The 19,115-nt window shown below is 38.5% G+C and overlaps 1 protein-coding gene across 2 annotated transcripts; it reads left to right on the top strand.

Annotated features, from left to right (window-relative positions):
• Positions 1–482: 482 nt before the first annotated feature.
• On the top strand, positions 483–17,620 carry rab24 (RAB24, member RAS oncogene family). Of its 2 annotated transcripts, none has more exons than XM_084730071.1 (9): positions 483–541; positions 2,572–2,777; positions 4,217–4,285; positions 6,172–6,250; positions 9,859–9,926; positions 11,019–11,118; positions 12,292–12,342; positions 15,503–15,562; positions 16,771–17,620. In XM_084730071.1, the coding sequence occupies exons 2-9, from the start codon at positions 2,661–2,663 to the stop codon at positions 16,836–16,838; spliced, it is 612 nt and encodes a 203-aa protein (XP_084586197.1). In that variant the 5' UTR covers positions 483–541; positions 2,572–2,660; the 3' UTR covers positions 16,839–17,620. The 2 variants fall into 2 exon arrangements, with proteins under 2 accessions (XP_084586197.1, XP_084586196.1); XM_084730070.1 differs by having other exon boundaries at positions 16,768–17,620.
• The last annotated feature ends 1,495 nt before the right edge of the window (positions 17,621–19,115 follow it).

Genomic DNA, 19,115 nt, shown 5'->3' with positions numbered 1-19,115 from the left:
TTAATGTTTTTTTATGTAATAATAGTAGCATATCAACGGATTATGTAATACTGGTTCGATACATCCGTTGCGTGTCTCCTTTAATTCGGTCACTTCCTGGTTCTGGAAACAGCCTATGACGCTGCTTGGTTCCACCCAAACAAACAAAGCTCAGCTGGAGCTTCTCTCCCCGCAGAAACGTTTAACGGCTCCGCGTCTCCAGCCGGCGGATTCCCGTCATTTAGCTGAACTAATCGAGCTCCTCTCAGCCCGAAACCATGTCAGTCGGTTACCATCTCTGTCTGTAACGGTTCCTAACAGACGACCTGCGTGTGATTTCAGTCGTTGCGCAACAGTGGTGTAACGTTACCCGAGCTAGCAGCGAGTCTCTGTCAGTATCAGACAGCAGCCGGTGAGGCAGGGCAGAGATGACAAGCGGTTTGACTGTTAGCGTCTTTACCTCAAAACTGGTCTGGTAGACACGGATGACATCCCCGGTTTGGACTTAACTTGGACAAGATCAGATGTTGAGACAGATTCGTTAAGTCAAGCTCGTTAGCAGGTGAGTTTCTACTGTTTCTGTCCAGTGCTGAAGTTAGCTAACGTTAGGTTAGCTGGGCTCTAACGAGCTAACGTTACTGTGAAGCTGCTGTCTTAACTGTGTGCCTCATGTTTGTCCCGGTGAGGCAGCTGAACGTTAAACACCTTTCTGTAACTTGATAAAACGTCACTTTTGAAGCCGTTTTCCTCAAAGTACAACAGTCTGCCGGGGGACGTCTGGCTGGTACATGTGGGTACATCTTGTACAAGTTGAATCTTGAAGGTGCGACAAGTCAAAGTCCAGTCAGACAGGATTAAAATACAACATGTTATTAAGATTTTACTTTTGCTTTCAGATTCAATGTTGCTACAGTGGTGTTGAAACGTCAACCACAGTCTAAGTTATGGTCATTCCTATTAAATAAAATAATAATAAATGATCTATTTATCTTATTACAACATTTTATTATTCTTTTTCAGTATTGTTTATCAAGTACAACCACACACACAGTGTAGCACAGAGCTTATTTAACTTTTACTGCTCTTGTTTTGTTCATATTAGTAATGCACAATATGGATATTTGTCAGCCAATACCGTAACAGATAAATACTAATGTTAGAGTTACAAATTGTAAGCACTCCCCTTAATTGATCATTGGTAACATTAATGAGCAATCAATTGATTAATTATTATTTAAAAAGCATGTAAATTTAGCTTATACCAAACAATACCAAATGCTCAATCAAAGCTTTACTTCCACAGGAACATATTGCATATTCTCTGACAGCATTATCAAACATATTAAGATGTAAAGGCCCACATATTAAACACATATGTGCTCAAAAAGTTCATCTGTTTTATTTCAGATCTATATTTGATAGTAGATCAGTTCACTTTTACTTGATTGATCAAGTAGTTAAGGATTGATTAATCCTTATCATCCCTAATGAATACCTTCTCATTGCTGATACTGAAAAGCCAACTGTTAACCTGTAGTTTATGCACACCTGAGCAGCGGGGCTGAGCGATATTTTTTATAAATAAATACATTTTATATGAACAAATATACTGTACACATCAGATTTACTATTTATTGAAAACATTTTTCAAGTAATCATTTTTCTTTGTATTTTAATATTGCAGTCAATATCATATCACAAATATATGGTAGTTTTATTGTATCCTGAGCTTTTAGTACTGTTACATCCGTGCACCTGAGGGTAAGACAGGCTCAGATTTAATGAGCAAAGATGGATGATTTAATGTTTCATATCTCTGACTGAACCAAATCGACCTGATATCATTATTACAACAGAAACAAAGAAGAGTTCTGACTCTTAGAATGTACATTTGTTTTTTTTTTTATAGTGAAGTACATAAAAAAAACTATAAAAATATGCTTTATTTTTATTAGAGCATTTTGCCAAAGAATACAAATCAAATGCTTTGACTTAATCTGGAAAATCAGATTACTGATATTTATCACCTATAATCCCATTGCTGTAATAATAAATAATCCTTTTATTGGCCCAGAAACATCTCATTTCATAATTTGTATCTTTATAAAGTGAATACTTATTTTTTTGGGACTGATGATCAGAAACTAGATATTTAAGACATGACTTGACTGTGTTAACTCGTAATAAGCATCCTAACATTATTTATGTATTATTATTTTCATTCATTATTATTTAAAAAAAATATATATTTTATTATTTTACAGTTTTCTGTTATGAGCATGAAATCTTAACAGAAGTATGATGCGATTCTTTATGATGGTGACTGTAGACTTAACTTAAACTCCAAAGTGTAGAAATCATCAGTTATCTGCAGACACAACAGATCATACAGATACAGATGGAAAGAGGAAGTCAAAAGATTTGTAAAGAATCCCAGAAAGTTTTAAATGTGGTAGTTTCCTGTAGTTAGCAGGGGGTTAAATTTGTGACTATTGTCAAAAAACACACATTTGTCAAAAAGAACAAATTGTATTTCTGTCTTCATCAGTATTGTCACTCATTTGTTGTGTATCCTGTCTTTTCACCACACAGCTCACTGAGCAGCCTTGTAAATTAACCCCCTCCCCTTCCTGTTTGCTCCGCTGCGGTCTCATCCTGGGCTTTTCCCACACCCAGCCACTATGAGTGCGATGCGTGTGGATGCCAAAGTGGTGATGCTGGGAAAGGAGAGTGTAGGGAAGACCAGCCTGGTGGAGAGATACGTTCACCATCGCTTCTTGGTCGGCCCGTACCAGAACGTGAGTGTCAGCTGCTCTGCTTCGATTTCCATGTCGGCCCGTTGCTGATTCCCTCCCCGCCTGCTGCCGGGATGAAAGGCATCATTTTTATATTTAGCCCCGGGGACGTTGTGGTAATGAAGGCTCAAGTCTGTGATCGTCTTCAAGCATCAAAGCACTGATAGAACCTCGAGATGCAGTAATGTTTCAGCATGTTTCTTTAAGCAGATACAGCATTAGACAAGCATTTTTGTAAGACTCTTACATATTAATGTTGACACGCCTCTCCCGTGTCCTGCTTAAGGATTATACACCATGATATCTTTATAACTCCACAGTTACATAAAGTGACACTGTGGCTTTACCTCTTCACTTTCTGAACAATTTATGTAATTTAAAATGGATTAATTAAATGCTTTTTTGGCTGATGAATTCTATTTCAGTTGTTGATTTCTGCTGCGTTGATGCAAATTTATCAGACACTAAAATCTCACTTACATTAAAGGAATAGTTCAGATTATTTGAAGTGGGTTTGCATGAGGTATTTATCCACAGTAAGTGTTTTACCTACAGAGGATGGCAGTCAACATGCTGTTAGACTGGAGAAGAAGCAGAGAGGAGTAGTGGTGTAGGAAGCTAAGCAGTGTGGACAGGGTCAGCAGCAGAACATTTTTAGCCACCTAAAAAAAAAAATCAATATAAGTTTAAGTGTATGCAATATTTAGAATATTTTCACCACTTTACCTTTTGTTGTTTGTTTCACATTAATTTGAGTTAAAATTAATACTGAATTTTTTTTTCTGAAGTAGTAAGGGTCTGTTTATGAGTCGATAATCTTGTAGAAGTTGTAGACGGGTATAACAGTTAAATTGAGCAATTTGTTAATGGAGTCTGGCAGCTGCTAAACTCCAACTCCAGAGCGTGCATTTTCAGAGAAGTGGGCTTTTGTTTCCAGGATAAGCTTTTACATTTAGCTTTACATTAATGGACAATCTAATGTTATTTGTTATTTGGAGGAGGCGGCGGGGGGAAACAGCTCGCTTAGATTGTGCATTAAATAGACATTCAACTTATTTAATATACAGTCTATGGCTCCAACTTACTATTTGGACTGCTGTTCTCATTCTTGGATGCAAAAATGCTACGTAATGCTTCTTTAAACCAAATAAAACTGCTAAATGAAATGTGCTCCAATGAATTCTCTTGCTTATTTGGTGTTTGTGTGCAATATCTGCTAATTCATTACCGGTTAAAAGCCAACTGCAATCAAAATGTAAGTGAAAAGAAGTTAACTGCAGAATCTGAGCAGAGGTTTCATGTAAGCGAAGGACAACACGGCGAGTCGACTTAAATAAAGGAGCAATATTCAGACTGAGAGCATCCGAAGTCCACAGGGACCTGAAGCATTTCCATCCATGAGTGTCTGATGCTTTACTGAATTTGTTTTCTCTTCCTGACAGACTATTGGTGCTGCTTTTGTTGCCAAACCAATCCAGGTGGGAGAGAAAGTGATCACCCTGGGAATATGGGTGAGTTAGAGGCTACCTGATGTGAATTTGAGTCTGCATCAGTGCCGGCTGTAGCCAAGTGAGATCTGAAAAATGTGCCAGAGTAACAGCCTAATAACCGAGTCACATCACATCAGCTCCTCTCATCAACAGTTGAATGAGCTGACAGTAGGATGGCTTTGTTTTTTGTTTTTTTGGGAGGAAACTCTCCTGAAACCAATTTAGGTATCCAGTGAGGACGAGGGGCGTGCTACAGAGGCTCACTTCTTTCTAACTCCACATTTTTTTAATTTTTTACACTTATAGTCCTCAGACCAGATTGGCAAGAACTCCAGTGTCATCACTTTAGGCTCTTTAACAGATTCAGTGCAACATTTTCTACATACTGTCTGTCTGACAGAAACCAAAACTGTAACTTTTCAGGAAATGGGGGAAAAAACCCTGTGTGTTTAAACTAATTGAATGCTGCTAAGACAAAGTTAGTAGCTCTTTAAAAAAAAAATACTTTTCAACAGTTAAATGTTTCATATTTAATTTTAAGGTTGACTGATGCACAAAAGAGTTTTTCAGTCTAACCTTATCAAATCTTAATCTGTATTCACCGTTCAGAACATGGCTGGGATTAAAAAAGATGTTGTTAGCCGGTCTAATAGGGGGTTTACTGATTATCACCTCTGATATTCAGCATTTTTACACTGATCTGTTCATTTCTATCTGATCGCTAATCAAATAAATGAATTTAAAACTGCACTGCTTTGGCTCTGATGCAGCCACATCTGTCTGACTGCTCTGTAGGCTGCTTAATATACTGCAGGGCAGCTTAATCTATAATAATACTTCATAATTGTTGATAATATTTGATTTATATTTTGTATTAAAACAGACTAACTAATGTTGTCAAGTACATTTAGCCAAGTTAAGTAAAAAGTACAATATTTGCCTCAAAAATGTTGTGGAGTGGAAGTTATTCTAAATTTTTATTTTCACTTTTACTGAAAATGTAAATAATTTCCAAATAATGCAGTCATATTCTCCATACATTCAGTTAGTCAGATTGGTGTGACATCATCACCTCGACTGAGCTCTCCATCCATTTACATAAACTGAGATCTCCATCTATAAATCCTGCTGACACAACAGAATTAGTTCATTTATTAAGTTTTTAATCAATGGTCTTTTTGTAGTTTAAGTTTCTAAGAAGCTGTGAGTGGAATGAATTTATGATAAAATTATTAGAACTGATTATAAATGTGGCATAAGATTTGGTTAAAATAAAAAAGTCAGCAGCTACACAAACGGTCTCCTTGTATAAACCTGGAATCTAGAGAGATCATTAAAGGGATAGTTCACCCAGAAATGAAAATTCAGTCCTTCATCTACTCACTCTCATGCCGATGGAAGGTCAGGTTTATTTTTTTAGTCCACAAAACACTGCGCCGCCCAGTTTCCAAATGTGAAAAACAACAGAATAAGCCTGAATCTTCACTGTAGATCTTTAGCTTGGAGCGACGTTCACATGCACGCTGAACTGAGTGTGTGTGGTGTGACGGTGTGCAAACAGCATGTTGGGACTTTAGGAGGCAAGAAGTTGAGTAGATAATGACTTAATTTTCATTTTTGGGTGAACTAACCCTTTAAGTTACTCTCCTGCTTCTTGCAGCGAGGTGAAACTGGCTCGGAGCTGCAGAGCTTGTCACACTGAGGATTACACAGCAGCTAAAGCCTGCAGGCGAGTTGTAGAAATGAAGAGTTTGTGCAGCTGAAACATCAGATCTGACATCAACAACACAAATATGTTTAAGCTGTTTAACACAGAGTTTAACCAGGAGCAGTTAGCAGTGTACAGTCTTCACTCCCTCATCATTTCACCCTGTCTCTGTCTCACTCTTCTCTTCTCCGTCTCTCAGGACACAGCTGGATCAGAGAGATATGAAGCTATGAGCCGAATCTACTACAGAGGAGCGCGAGCAGCCATCGTCTGCTACGGTAAATCCACTTTGTTTTCAGGTGTCAACCTCTTGTTGTCTTTAGTATATAGAAGGGATCTCCAACCTTTACTTGCATTTTTGGGTTTTGTCTGTAGCCACAGCTGTTAAATTCTGTTTTCCTCTGAGACTTTTCTTTTTTTGGACTTGGCATCCATAGTTAGTTTAGGGAGACTTGAGACTGGTCGCTGACAAAGTTTAGAGTAAAAGGCAGCGAGCCATAGATACACATTTTAGTTGACAAAATATCATGTATGACTTTACATTTTTACAGTTGGAGAAAGTAAGAATCACTGAAGACCTACAACAATGCTAAAGTAATAAATTATTATTCAATTTATTTTTATTTATGTGTTTCCATATAATTTTTTGTCAAAAGCCACTCGGAGCCACTGGAAAGAGGCAAAAGAGACACAAGTGGCTCTGGAGCCGCAGGTTGCAGACCCCTGGTATATGGCCAGCAACAGCTGTGAACAGCTGGATTAATTTCTTACATTCATTTTGCACACATTACTGCAATTTCCACACTTGTTTGCATGCACATGTCGTGCTCTTTTACTTTAACGTTAGTACATGTGTTTGTCTCTTTTCTTTCTACCATGTGGTTCGTTGGTGTTACTGTGATGCAGATTTCCCTCTGAAATCTAAATGAATCGAAATTAACTTCACCACAAAAGGAACTGAATGTGCAAGGTTACTTTTGTGTCGTTTTAAAAGGGGAACTGAACATTGTACCACTGATGCTCAGATCAGGTACATTTGTTTAAAAAATGTTGTAACAACAGTATCTGGTTTTAGTTTTTTTTTAATTTTGCACAGGAACAGAATAACATTCAGGTGTAGATTATTTCTGTGCACATTTCACTCTCCTGCCTCTATTTTCTTAAATGAAAAACAAGTCAAGAATGAAAGAAAAGAATTTTCCAATTCAGATATCTATGAGGAAAAAAAATCTAAAATGCTGCTACATGAGACCAATTTAGTAAATTTTTTAATCCTAGTTTTCACTTATAAGTCAGCATGAAGGCATTGTTGTAAAAAAATAGCCTTTGCAATTTTTGTTGGAATTTTAAACAGGAGGGAGCCAATAATACAAAGGTGGTCCACCTTTGAGTGAGACAGGTGGGGAGAAACCCTGTGTAACTGATGTGCAACACCTCAAATTTACATAGTTTCCCTCTTTTAGCTTCATATTACATATAAAATCAAATAAATAAAATCATAATTTTATCAGAATTTTATTAGAATTTCATTGGTTATGCAAAGTGCCAGTGAGCTCAGAGGAGCAGGCCCTTCCTTTCAGTGTGGATTCTTGCTGCCTTTCGTAGGCTGTGGACACGACATGGAAGCTGACATGAGGTGTCAGTCGAAAGATCAGAGTGCAGCTGCCATTTTGATACCAAGATGTCGCTAACATCTACATGCTAACAGATAAAATGAGCGATAATAAGTGGAAGATCAGCTAATTTGAAATCATTCATTAGCAGTTTGAGGGTATTTATTGATGGAAATAATGTGGTTTGGACTAATTTGGATCAGCTGGACTTTTATTAATGTGAAAGGACAAGTTTTAATCAGAGTTTTATTGATCGATTGAAGTGATGCTGGTAGAGACTGTTGATGGTGAAGACGAAACCGTCTCCACTGCAAACCTTTTCCTCACCGCTATCACATTCAATTAAAGAATGTAAACACAGCGAGGCACAACCTTCCCGTCACCGCCGTCACCGCCCTCTATCACGAAGTCAACACGAGACTGTAAACACAGGGACTGTGGTGAGTTAAATTAGAACATAAAACCACCTGATCACCATGATACAGAACTCTTTACTGTTTGACAGTAACCTTCAGCTCTGAACAAATCTACAAGAATCTACTCAATTCTTCCACTGATACAAATGCAGCTTAATATTTGTGACACAACTTTAAAGCCTCTGGAGTCCAAAACTATTTTGATAATCAGTCGTTTTTTTTAAGCAAAACTGTCAAACATTTTCTGCTTCCAGCTTCTTAAATGTGAAGATTTGCTGCTTTTCTTTGTCATTCATGATGGTAAATCGAGAATGTTTGGGATTTTGGACTGTTGGTTGGACAAAAGAAACAATTTGAAGACGTAATTTTGGACATGCCTCTCGCCACCTGTCAGCTGTAACACCACATGCTGTTAAGAGAGAGAAAATAGATCGCTAAAAGAAATGGGTGAATTGTTGACACATCCGGCTTTTCCCACATCTCCGTCCTGTGAAACTGCTCTGCACTCAGCCCCGAAAACAGACCGTCATGTTTCTGATACGGGTATTAATTGGATATTGATCAGAACGATCACACACTGTAAACAGAACTCTGTCCTGACTGCAGAGAGAGGAGGTGTGTACTTAACCAAAACTTAACCAAACCTCCTGGAACATGTAGTTTAAAATCCATTGAAATAAAAAGATGACAGTGCTGTCAGTGAAGGGGTTCTTGAGCTCATCTGATGTTGCTCTGCGGGGTATTTTAAACAAGAATGTGGGATAAAAATGTGTGTTAAAATGTGTGATAAAATTATCTTGATACAATTGCTGTCGCTATTTCCTCTCTAACAGTAACACACAACAGAAATAAGTGTGACAACAGCCAGTCAGTCTGCAGTTTTTTGCTGCATGTTACCACAAAGCTTTGTTTGAGCTTTCTGTGAAGGATGTGGACGTCCTCTGGAAAAAAGATGAAAAAGAGTGAAAGTGAACTTGGGTTCTGAAATTGTTGACAAAAAGGTAACACTGCACCGATTATATAGAAGCAGTTTGGTTGTCTCAAAAGTGACAAAACACAGTTTATCACAGATTATTTGATGCACAGTTCTGCACTGTGTCTTTGATTAATTCCAGCTTGGTGGCCGGTGTGTCCTCGCTCTGAGCTTCTCCAGAAGCCTCCTCTCTCCTCGCTCCTCGTCTCCTCCAACTCCAACTTAAAAGTGCCCCCAAAGATATTTTAAAAAGGCAGATAGAACTGAATACCAGTTAAAGGTCCCAGTTCCCCCAGTATATCCATGCTGAGACCGGATTTTAAAGCAAGGAGACTCGAGAGGTGGATAAAGGCAGCACTCAGCTTCAGCAGTGAAGATAAGATGAATGAGAACAGCGATCAGAGCAGCAGAAAGAAGCTCAGAAAGGATATGAAACCAATCACAGTATGATGTGAAGACTAACAGGCCGTTCATGATGCTAATAAAATGTTTGTCCATAACTTCGTACCTGCAGGACTGTTGCAGTGAGCAGATCTAAAAATTGACCCTCAGGTTAAGTCTTGTTCCATGCTGTCTTTTCTGTCTGTTGCACATAGAGGAACTTTGAGTTTTAGGAAATAGCTGATGGCATTTCCCAGTGAATTACTCACACCGCTGTCATGTTTTATTTAACATCTTCTGTTAGTCTGCCAGCACTCTGACATAGAAGGAACTGGCAGGTCGGTTATGGACTCCAGTGTTAGTTTTGATCTCTCTCTCTCCTTGTGCTCTGCATGCAGGGTCGTGTTTACACAAAGAGCTCAAGAAGAATATGAAAACATCTGTGGAATATTAAACATCTGTATACACAGTGACAGCATTGTTTTGTGGTTTTTGTCCCTCAGATCTGACTGACAGCAGCAGCTTCCAGCGAGCTCGGTTCTGGGTGAAGGAGCTGCAGAACTGCGAGGAAGTAAGAGAACAGTTACAGGACAGTTAGTCTACACCATCATTACATTCTCACCAGGTCATGAAGCTACATTAAAACACAGGAAACCAAACTGAAGTTAAATCTTAGAACAAACATTACATTTGACAAAATGTTCTGCTCAGAGAATGAGGAAACGATGTCATGAATGTGATCAGTTGATGAAAGCGACACATTTCAGTTGACAGAAAAGTACTGAGGTTCCACTAGGATTGCATATTGTTGATTGTTGGAAAAATTAACAATCAGTTAATTGTTAATAAAAAAGCATTAAAAATTTGCTTCCAAATGTGTTTTTTCCCTCTCAAATATTTACTTGTTTCCACGGTGACATGTTGCATGTTCTCTGACAGTCATATTAAACACATATATCAGGTAACATGCAGAGATGAAAAAAAATCTGTTACGTTTCAGATCTTTATTTGATTGTATATCGATTAAATTTTACTTGATCGTCCACAGTCTTAACAATCAATTAATAAATCATCAGTTAACCTTCATCATCGCAGGGTTTCACTTCACTTCAACATAAACAACACAATGTGCTAAATGTGTTTTTTTAACACACAAGATGGACGACTGTGCTGTTTAATTATTGTTTTAACTTAGTAATTAAAGTTTTTAATTACTAAGAGCTGTAAAGAGCTGTTTGCACAAAGCGGTGACGTAGGTTAGAGCGCTGATGCCCCCTCCCGCCGTCCCTCAACCTGGGGGCGGGGTTATATGTAGTAACGTCATCATGCAGAAAATAGTAGTTTAACACCAAAACTTTGGACTAAAATGTGATTGTTCAGAGTTGAATACATAAAGAACACTGCTGGGAAGCTTCAGTACGATACAAAACTTTACAAAAAACAAATTTCTGAATGTGTGTCTGTAACTGTGTGCACTTTACAGAGTCGTGTCTGAATGGACTCATGGTTTTCAGCTAGTTGAAATCATAAAATTTAATGTTTAACTCCTGCGCTTGTCTCTCACTAACCTTGTGTCTGTGTGTGTGTGTGTGTGTGTGTGTGTGTGTGTGTGTGTGTGTGTGTGTGTGTGTGTGTGTGTGTGTGTGTGTGTGATGTTCTCCAGCACTGTAAGATCTACCTGTGTGGGACTAAGAACGACCTGGTTGAAGGAGACCGGAGTCTGCGTCAGATCGACTACCACGATGCTCAGGACTTTGCTGAAGGTAATTACAGTCCTCACTGTTATAAATCTGCCTCGTTGCTGCTCATTACACTGGTATGTGCAGAATGCATGTAAATATAATCCCTCCTTTGTAATATGCTGACGTAGCGTCCTGATACAGAGGCTGGATTCATGTAAGGAGTGGTTACTAATCTACTGTACTGTGTGTGTAATTGATGCGGTGCACTGCTGTCACGCTGCCTTCATTAAGATGTTTGAATTATCACATAAATTACTTCCTTTGACCAGCAGGAGGCTGCTGATGTTTCAACACATTAATGTGGTTATGTCGAGTTCGAGTATGTGTGTAAAAGTCTTAAAAAGCACTGAACTAGTTTCCTCAAAGGCCTCAGAAGGTCAGTTAATAGAACTTTAATTTTAAAAAGTCCTGAAATATAGAAATATTTTCTAGTTTTCTAGTTTTTAGTGATTTTCGGGCTGTCTGGAGACATTATACGCCTTGAAACCGAAACTGATGCAACAGTAGATTGTGCTGCAGGAGGATGTTTAATCTTTATTGTTGATTCATCACCATCAGATCTGTACCACACAGTGTCGCGACTGCTAGCTGCTGTAGTTAGGAAGCTTATTGTCACATAATGGACAAGTTTCAATTACAGCAAAAACTTTAAGTAACTTTAAATTTAATGGGTTTTAATTTGTTGACTCGTCCATCCATTTTCAGCCACTTGTCAGATTTGTTGTATTAATTTAATACATTATATCATCTGGAATAATTGTTGAGTACTGCTGGGAAGTAATGAAAAGTCCAAATCGTCCCTGTTTTCATACTTCAGCCATTATGACTGTAAAACAATCATGACATTGAATTTTATGTGGTATTAAAAAGGGCTTCAAAAGTCTCAAATTTAATTCTGTGAACCCTGCAGACACCGTGTTTAATAAATCAGTTTGAGGCTTTTATATTAACAAGGTAACGAGGCGTATTAATCCTTTAACCTGAAAGAAGTTAAAGGATTCACTCAGACTGACATCATTTTACTGCCCAGTTTGGGGAATAATAAGATTTCCAGAGTGCCTGTAAACGTCCTGAACAGGGATATTAAGAAATTCTGTGATTTGAAGGAACTGCAACACAGACAGAACCTCTGTCCTCTTTGTTTGTCGCAGCCTGACTGACTTTTCACCCGACTGTTTGGGTTTTCTTTCACAGAGATCGGCGCGCAGCACTTCGAGACCTCCAGTAAAACGGGAAATAATGTGGGTGAGTCACACCTTCAGTCATCTGCAGAACACATTTAACCCGGATGGCTGGCTGCCATCACAGCTGTTTACTCATGGTCCGTCAGCTGAGGAAGAGCGTTTACTCCAGAACTCTGATATCACATTACCACTTTAATCACATAAACATAGTTGATGATAGTAAAATAAAAATATGCATCAGTAGAGAGAAGAGCTCAGAAACACAACACAGTTAATTCTTTAGAAGAATGACAGAAAAAATCAACTGAAACAAGAAAAATCAGGACTGGAACTGAACTGAACTGAACTGAACTGCAGGTTTACGTCATGAATTCAGACATGGACCTTCTTAGATAAATGTGATGCTGGTGATGTTTGTCTCCTGAGTGACTTTTATGTGAAAGTCATAACAGCAGTCTTACTAGATTGGACAAGTCTGAATCAAACGCCTTCAGCTCGATCTTAAAAACACAGAGGGATTAAACATGTTGTAAGAAAAACTTGAGCACAAAAACAATGTAACCAATTAAACCAGCTTTGTTTTACTGCAGAGGGAAACACTACAACCACAATCATAATAAAAGCAGTACTTCATTCATGCCAACAGAACCTCCTGTCATTCTGTGCTTGTGCACCATCGGACATCATAAAACACGCAGCAGAGTTTTCTTAAAAAAATGAAGAAATAAATATACTATTATCATATCAAGGCTTTAATAATAAACTATATTCTTGCTGCACATTTCAAAACACAGTTTCATGCTTTACAATAAAAGCAGAACACATTTAAAACAAAAGATTGAAATAAAAGCCACATTATAAAACATAAAGCGTCTCATTCACTAACCATTTTTAAAAAGAAGTTTCTTCTTAAAACCCTTTTTCATAGTTTTCACAAAGATTCTGGCATTCATCAGTGTTTTTTCTTACGTGGGATTTGTTCACTTGTGAGTAAGAAGAGAATCTAACAACACTGAAGATCACACAGACACATCGTCATGTTTGTAAATGCATTTTCTTCACTTCCAGTTGTTAAATACTACAGGATTTAAGTTAAAAAAAAAATCTATAACTGTAATATTTTAATCATTTTCCAAAGCATTGTGGTTTTTTAAAGTTAATGAATGAATATTTGTAGTTTACAATTAATCTCAAGAAAGAAATACATCACAAATCAAACAGATTTCAGTGCATGTCTTTATTTTTTATTGTGTATTCATTTTTTAAGTGTCTCAGAGATCTTGGCAGGTGTTGAGACGTCCGGACACCATCTGAGATCAGACGTGGGGAGTTAAAGAGGGTTCAGCCTCAGAGGACCGTCGCCTCAGCGGCTGTTCTGTAAATAAATGATAAAAATAGAACAAAAAAAAAATGGACACCCCGAAAGCCGTTGTTTTAAATAAGAGCTGCAGTAAAGAGGAGCTGCTGCTGCCGTTGGCCAGTCTGACTTTCAGTCCAGTAAAATAAATGTTTGAGCAGTAGTACATATATGCAAATTAAAGCTGGATCAATAAATTCTGAGATAATAAACATTAAAACGATATGAAGTCAGGGAGTATTGAGGTGTCGTTCCTTAAGCAGGAATCCTGTGACCCTTGAATGATTGTGAAAAGGGAAATTGCACAAAACTTAAGACGTGAGACAAGTTGAGACATTGAAAATATTCAAGAAAAGACAGGAAGTACACACAAGACTTCAGAGGGTGATTAGTGAAGAGTCTGTCTTCTCTCAGAGCTGCGGTGTATTCTCATCAGCACATGGAGACACTTTGAACAAAGTAAATGAGGAGAATTAAGGGCTGCTCTGAGCACAGAAAACCACCCTCAGTGTGGACACTTCAGCCAGTCCAGTCATCAGAATCAGACCTTATTGAACCAATCAGCAGGAGCCTATAATCACAGTAAAAACACCATCAAGGCTTTAATAAGTTCTGCACATCGAAGACCAGTATGTATGTTTAAATACTGAGAGTCATTTCAGTTGACATTAGAGAGCATCGTCTTGTGATTATGTCTCCAATCAACAATACTTACGTCCTGTTATAACCTCGATGAGCATTTCCACAGTCTTAAACATATTAAAAAAGTTTTGAATTTTCATTAACAAAGGTTTAAATAAACAATGCATCATAAATAGATTTCCAGTGAGATTTTATTGAGTTTATTCTGATTTTTTTTTATTGATTTTTCTGCTGTTGTTGGTCTAGAAACAACTTTTATGTATATTTAAAAGATTCAAATTCTTTGAAGTCTTTATTCCTGTTCTGAATTTATTCTTTTTAAAAATATAATATATGGGTTAAGCCTGTTCTAGCATATTCTATAATTATTTTCTAAGTCTTTAAATTCATTTTTTTTTCATTTTATCTTGAATACTTTTGCAGGTATGGCCGTGAAGTTGCCATTAAATTTCATTGTAAGTGGTACTAAAAATTCAAAAAACAGCGGATCAGTTCTTTCAGCATGATCTTTGCATCTGTAAACTTTGTCCTCCATCTCTTTAAACATGTAAAAATTGAGGAATTATACATAAAAGACTTGACCAAGATCTGACCTGTGGTGAATCGATAGTTTCTTCGATAGTTCTTTGCAGTCATTTTTAAAGGTGAAATTTTTAAGAGTTCTCTCCCTGACACCTACATTGGGTGGCTGTTTGCAGATAAGGCAAATTACACCGACATTTTCTTAAATTAATGTATTTTTTTCTGTTTACTTCGCTCACCATTTTTAAATAAATTAAATTTCCTTTAAACCCACCATGGATTTGTTTGCAGGATATATTGGAAATCAAAGTGTGTACAAGCAGAGGACAGCTGCACTATTCAAGCGATTCCAATAACTAACTCTTTTTCTTTCTTTTTGTAAGTGAACATGATACAGTACTACAGTGTGATACTACCTGAAACATACAGTATTAGTTGTGTAACTTGTGATAGTGTTTGTATAAATTTAGTCAGATTCTACTTGTTCTCACATCCTCACATATAACAGTGAAAGTGCTCTTAGCTTAAAGGATGCAGAAGCCTGTGATCAAACATGCTGCTAGTTTGAAACGAGCTGCTGCAGTCGTAGCGTGTGTGTAAACCAGGTATCAGGAATGTGAGTGGACTTGTTTTAATCAGGTCATGATGACTGAATGAACCGAGGGAAACTGACAGGCCTCATTCTCCCTCTGCTCGACAGATGAGCTGTTCCAGAAAGTTGCTGAGGATTACAACAGCACCGCCTTCCAGTATATGACAGGTGAGAGTTTTATTCATGTCACTCTGTTTGTATGAAGCCTTAAAAAGTAGCCACAGGTCCGCCACACAGCGGCTGCAGAGATGACACACAGACAGCGACAACCTTTCCTGCCAGGGTTCAACATTAACCATAGCCTGTGGTCACAAAAATGAACTCTGTGGCCACCAGATGTTCCATGTAGTGGCCCTTTTCCACACAGAGCTGGCCTGGCTCGACTCGGTTTGACTCGGCTCAGCACAGCAGGGGGTTTGCATTTCTGTCAGCAGTAATTTAACACGACTCTGACAGCTGAAAGCGAGTATGAAATGGTAAAATAATGCAGATACCTGAAAGTACAAACAGCGACACAGGAGAGAGGTCTGTCTCGGGCACAGCTCAGTGTGGTAAAGAAGCGCAGCATGATTTGACTCTTTGTGGACAAAAGTACCAGTGTAAAAGCCCCCCAGCTTAGGGGAAAAGTTTAAACTCTGCATACTTACTCACTTCGACACACCCGGCCAGCCTGACTGCTGGATTGTCTTTTGAAAAGTTACAAAAATTGTCAGATGCAGTCCCCGAATTCTGACAGATCTCGAGATTTCAGGCCCTTTTCAATGGTTTGAAACGCACTTTGTTTGAAGCATGAAATGCGTTATAGAGCTGTGTATAATCGTCACAGCAGTGGGAGTTAATGTTGTGTTACTGATAGACGTGGCACAACAGTGGTCCGAAAATGGATCTCTGTGGAACACCGCAAGTGAGTCAGAGCAGATAAAGCCTGGAAACAGGGGAAACAGTCAGCCTGGCTCTGTCCAAAGTTAACAAAACCAACTTAACAGCACACTTTTAGAGGTGACTAACATGTTATATCTTGTTTCTTTAATCTGTACAAAAACCAAAGTGTAAAAATGACAAGTAATGTGTTGTGCTAACCCTAACCCATGAAAAACATTTGGTTGAGAAACATAACAGAACAGTGGTCTGAGAATTGATCCACCATAAGTGAGGCAGAGCAGACGTAGGAGACGCCCCCTCCAGGTTCAGTGGAAAAACAAAAGTGAATATTTTTCATTCATTTGGGAAAATACCCATACTTACTTTTTTTTTTTTTTTTAAACAGAGATTTAGATGAGAGGTGTAAGTGTAAAAACAAGTAATGTGTTAATGAAAAATATCTGAGGGTGAAGTTTCCTTCAACAGTCATCAAGTCTCTTCCTCTGTTTCAGCAGAGGAAACAGGCGTCGACTTGGGGCAGAAGAAAGACTCCTATTTCTACTCCTGTTGCCATAACAACTGATGCTGAACAAGAGGAAGGGAAACGGACGCAGTGACCTTCCCTGGGCCGGAGTAAAACCTGGATATGCTGGATGTGTGTCGGATAACTCAGCTCTGGATCTGGGATCCAAGAAGAAGAAATTGAGCAGTACTGTTTATACCTTGTTAGATTTGTTTATTTCTTTTGTGCCATAACGAACTGAGGGCCGCAAGACTTTATAGAAGAGGATCTACTTCTGCTGTGTCTGGGTGGAGATGGATTTAAAAACCAACACACACACTTTTCACCCAGTGAAGTCCTGTGTTTTATGTGGACCATGGAAGCAAACATACTCCTAAAGCTGCAGCAGTGTCAAACAATCTGAGGCTGCGGTGAGGAAGTTTAAAAAGAGGGATCCCACTCAAACACGGACTGCAAGAAAACTTGATTGAGGCTGTTTTATTGTTGTAGCAACTGCAGTGCTTCAGGAGGGTGAATGGTTTGTTTACAGCAGTTCGTTTTTGTTTACCTCCAACTCTATTTAACCTTGGTGTGGAAACCCATCTGTCAGTGCTGCACATCTTCCATGAAGCCGCCACGAGTGGAGCGAAGCCAACTGGGATGTAATCTGTCAAACAAAACACTCCAATGTTTCCCAGTCATCATAAATGGAAATGAATTCTTCTCATATATTTGCAAATCTGATCTGATATGAATGAAATGATACCAATGATTTTTTGCTGCCTTCAGATGGAACTTGTGAGCTTGTGGTTATGACACGGGGAGTCTTGCACACGTTATGTTTGGCATTGAAGTGTTTAAGTCGTAAGAACGCCGCTTGTTCTCTTGTCATTCTTCACGTCTTTCCACGACATGTTGACTGATGGCTCATTTATGCTTGACATTAGCTGCACGTACAGATATAGACAGAGCCGTCTGAATTCTGCGTCCTTTTCTGAATTTGTGCGTGTTTTCTTAAAGCTCGGCTGAAATGGGACAGTACCAGTGGAAGTCGTGGGCGCCGGTTTAGCCAATAGTTCAAGTGACACAAGAGCGTAGGACACAACAGAAAAGTTTTAAAATTCAGAAAGTATTGGAAATGAAATTTCTGTCATTGGTAATATTAGTGAAAAAAAATCTCTGTTCCACTTGTTGGGATGCATTTAATGGCGGCACAGACCATCTGAGTAGCGCCCTCTAGTGGATGTTTCACTTAACATCCATCCCAGTAAAAGGACACATTAGCAGTTACATCGTTTGAAACAGCCGCTAATATTTTCAAACATAAAGGAGGTATAAATTAGCCCTTTGTTTTTCAACACCGTGTGGAGGACAAACTAAAATGCTAAAACTGAAGCTATGAAGAAAACTTTTATATGACTAAAATAACAATATATCAACTTCATATCCACTGAAAAATGGATGAATGAAATGAATGAATCTTTCAGAAAATGTCCACTCGTGAAGATGAGAATGCCACCAGCGGGGTGTTCATATGGACTCTTCCCATGAGCACCGTAAACACGACCCCATTTGAAGGCAGCATTTATAAAGGCCTTATACCTGCAGGTCAGATGGCAGGACTGTGTGTGTGTCCAAAATCAACTTTCCAGAGCCTTGGCTCTTTAGCGTTTACCACATGATTACCACAACTTGTGCCACGTGACATTCATGGATGTATTAACAGAGCTGGATACGGCGTTGCTGCATTTTTACCCCAGGGGCACTTGTGGTACTGCAGTGAGAAAAATCGACCTCATAAGCATGTCCCCTGTAGACCAACATTATAAAAGAGACGTTAATAAAACTGTTGACAGGAAACTCTTTGTAGAAGGGATCTGTAATCCATGGAGGTTTTATTTTTTGTAAAACTTTCCCCGAGCCCAGAAAAGCTATTTTCGTTTCAGTGAAGTCATCCCAGTGTTGAGTAGGAATTCATGGGCGGAGTCAGCCAGAGAAACACTAATGAGCATGTGCAGTGATCCGCACAATATGGAAGTAAGCTTTTTTGGCTCATGCGAATGAATGGGAGCCATCTTGGAATTCAGTATCCAGTCCTTGTAATACATCCATACTGTCAGGACGTGCAAATTATATCTGAGATGTTATCTTCTGCTGCATAAGCTACGATTCTGTCATAAAGAAAATAAAATAAGCTGGTTTTAGGGTCTTGGTTACTACGGTAAAATACAGTAACTGCTGCTTCCTAAGTCCCGCCCCTTTTCGCTCTGTGATCCAATAACAGTTCTAACTAGCAAGCTAGTCTACATCAATCAGTAGCATTTTGCCACAGAGCACAGCACTAGCTAACTAATCAAT

This window comes from Lutjanus erythropterus, chromosome 11, assembly GCF_056507025.1.
Source record: "Lutjanus erythropterus isolate fLutEry1 chromosome 11, fLutEry1.hap2, whole genome shotgun sequence".
NCBI classification, from domain to species: Eukaryota; Metazoa; Chordata; class Actinopteri; order Lutjaniformes; family Lutjanidae; genus Lutjanus; species Lutjanus erythropterus.
The sequence above is the reverse complement of the archived record's forward strand: the minus strand, read 5'-3'. Positions and strand labels throughout refer to the sequence as shown.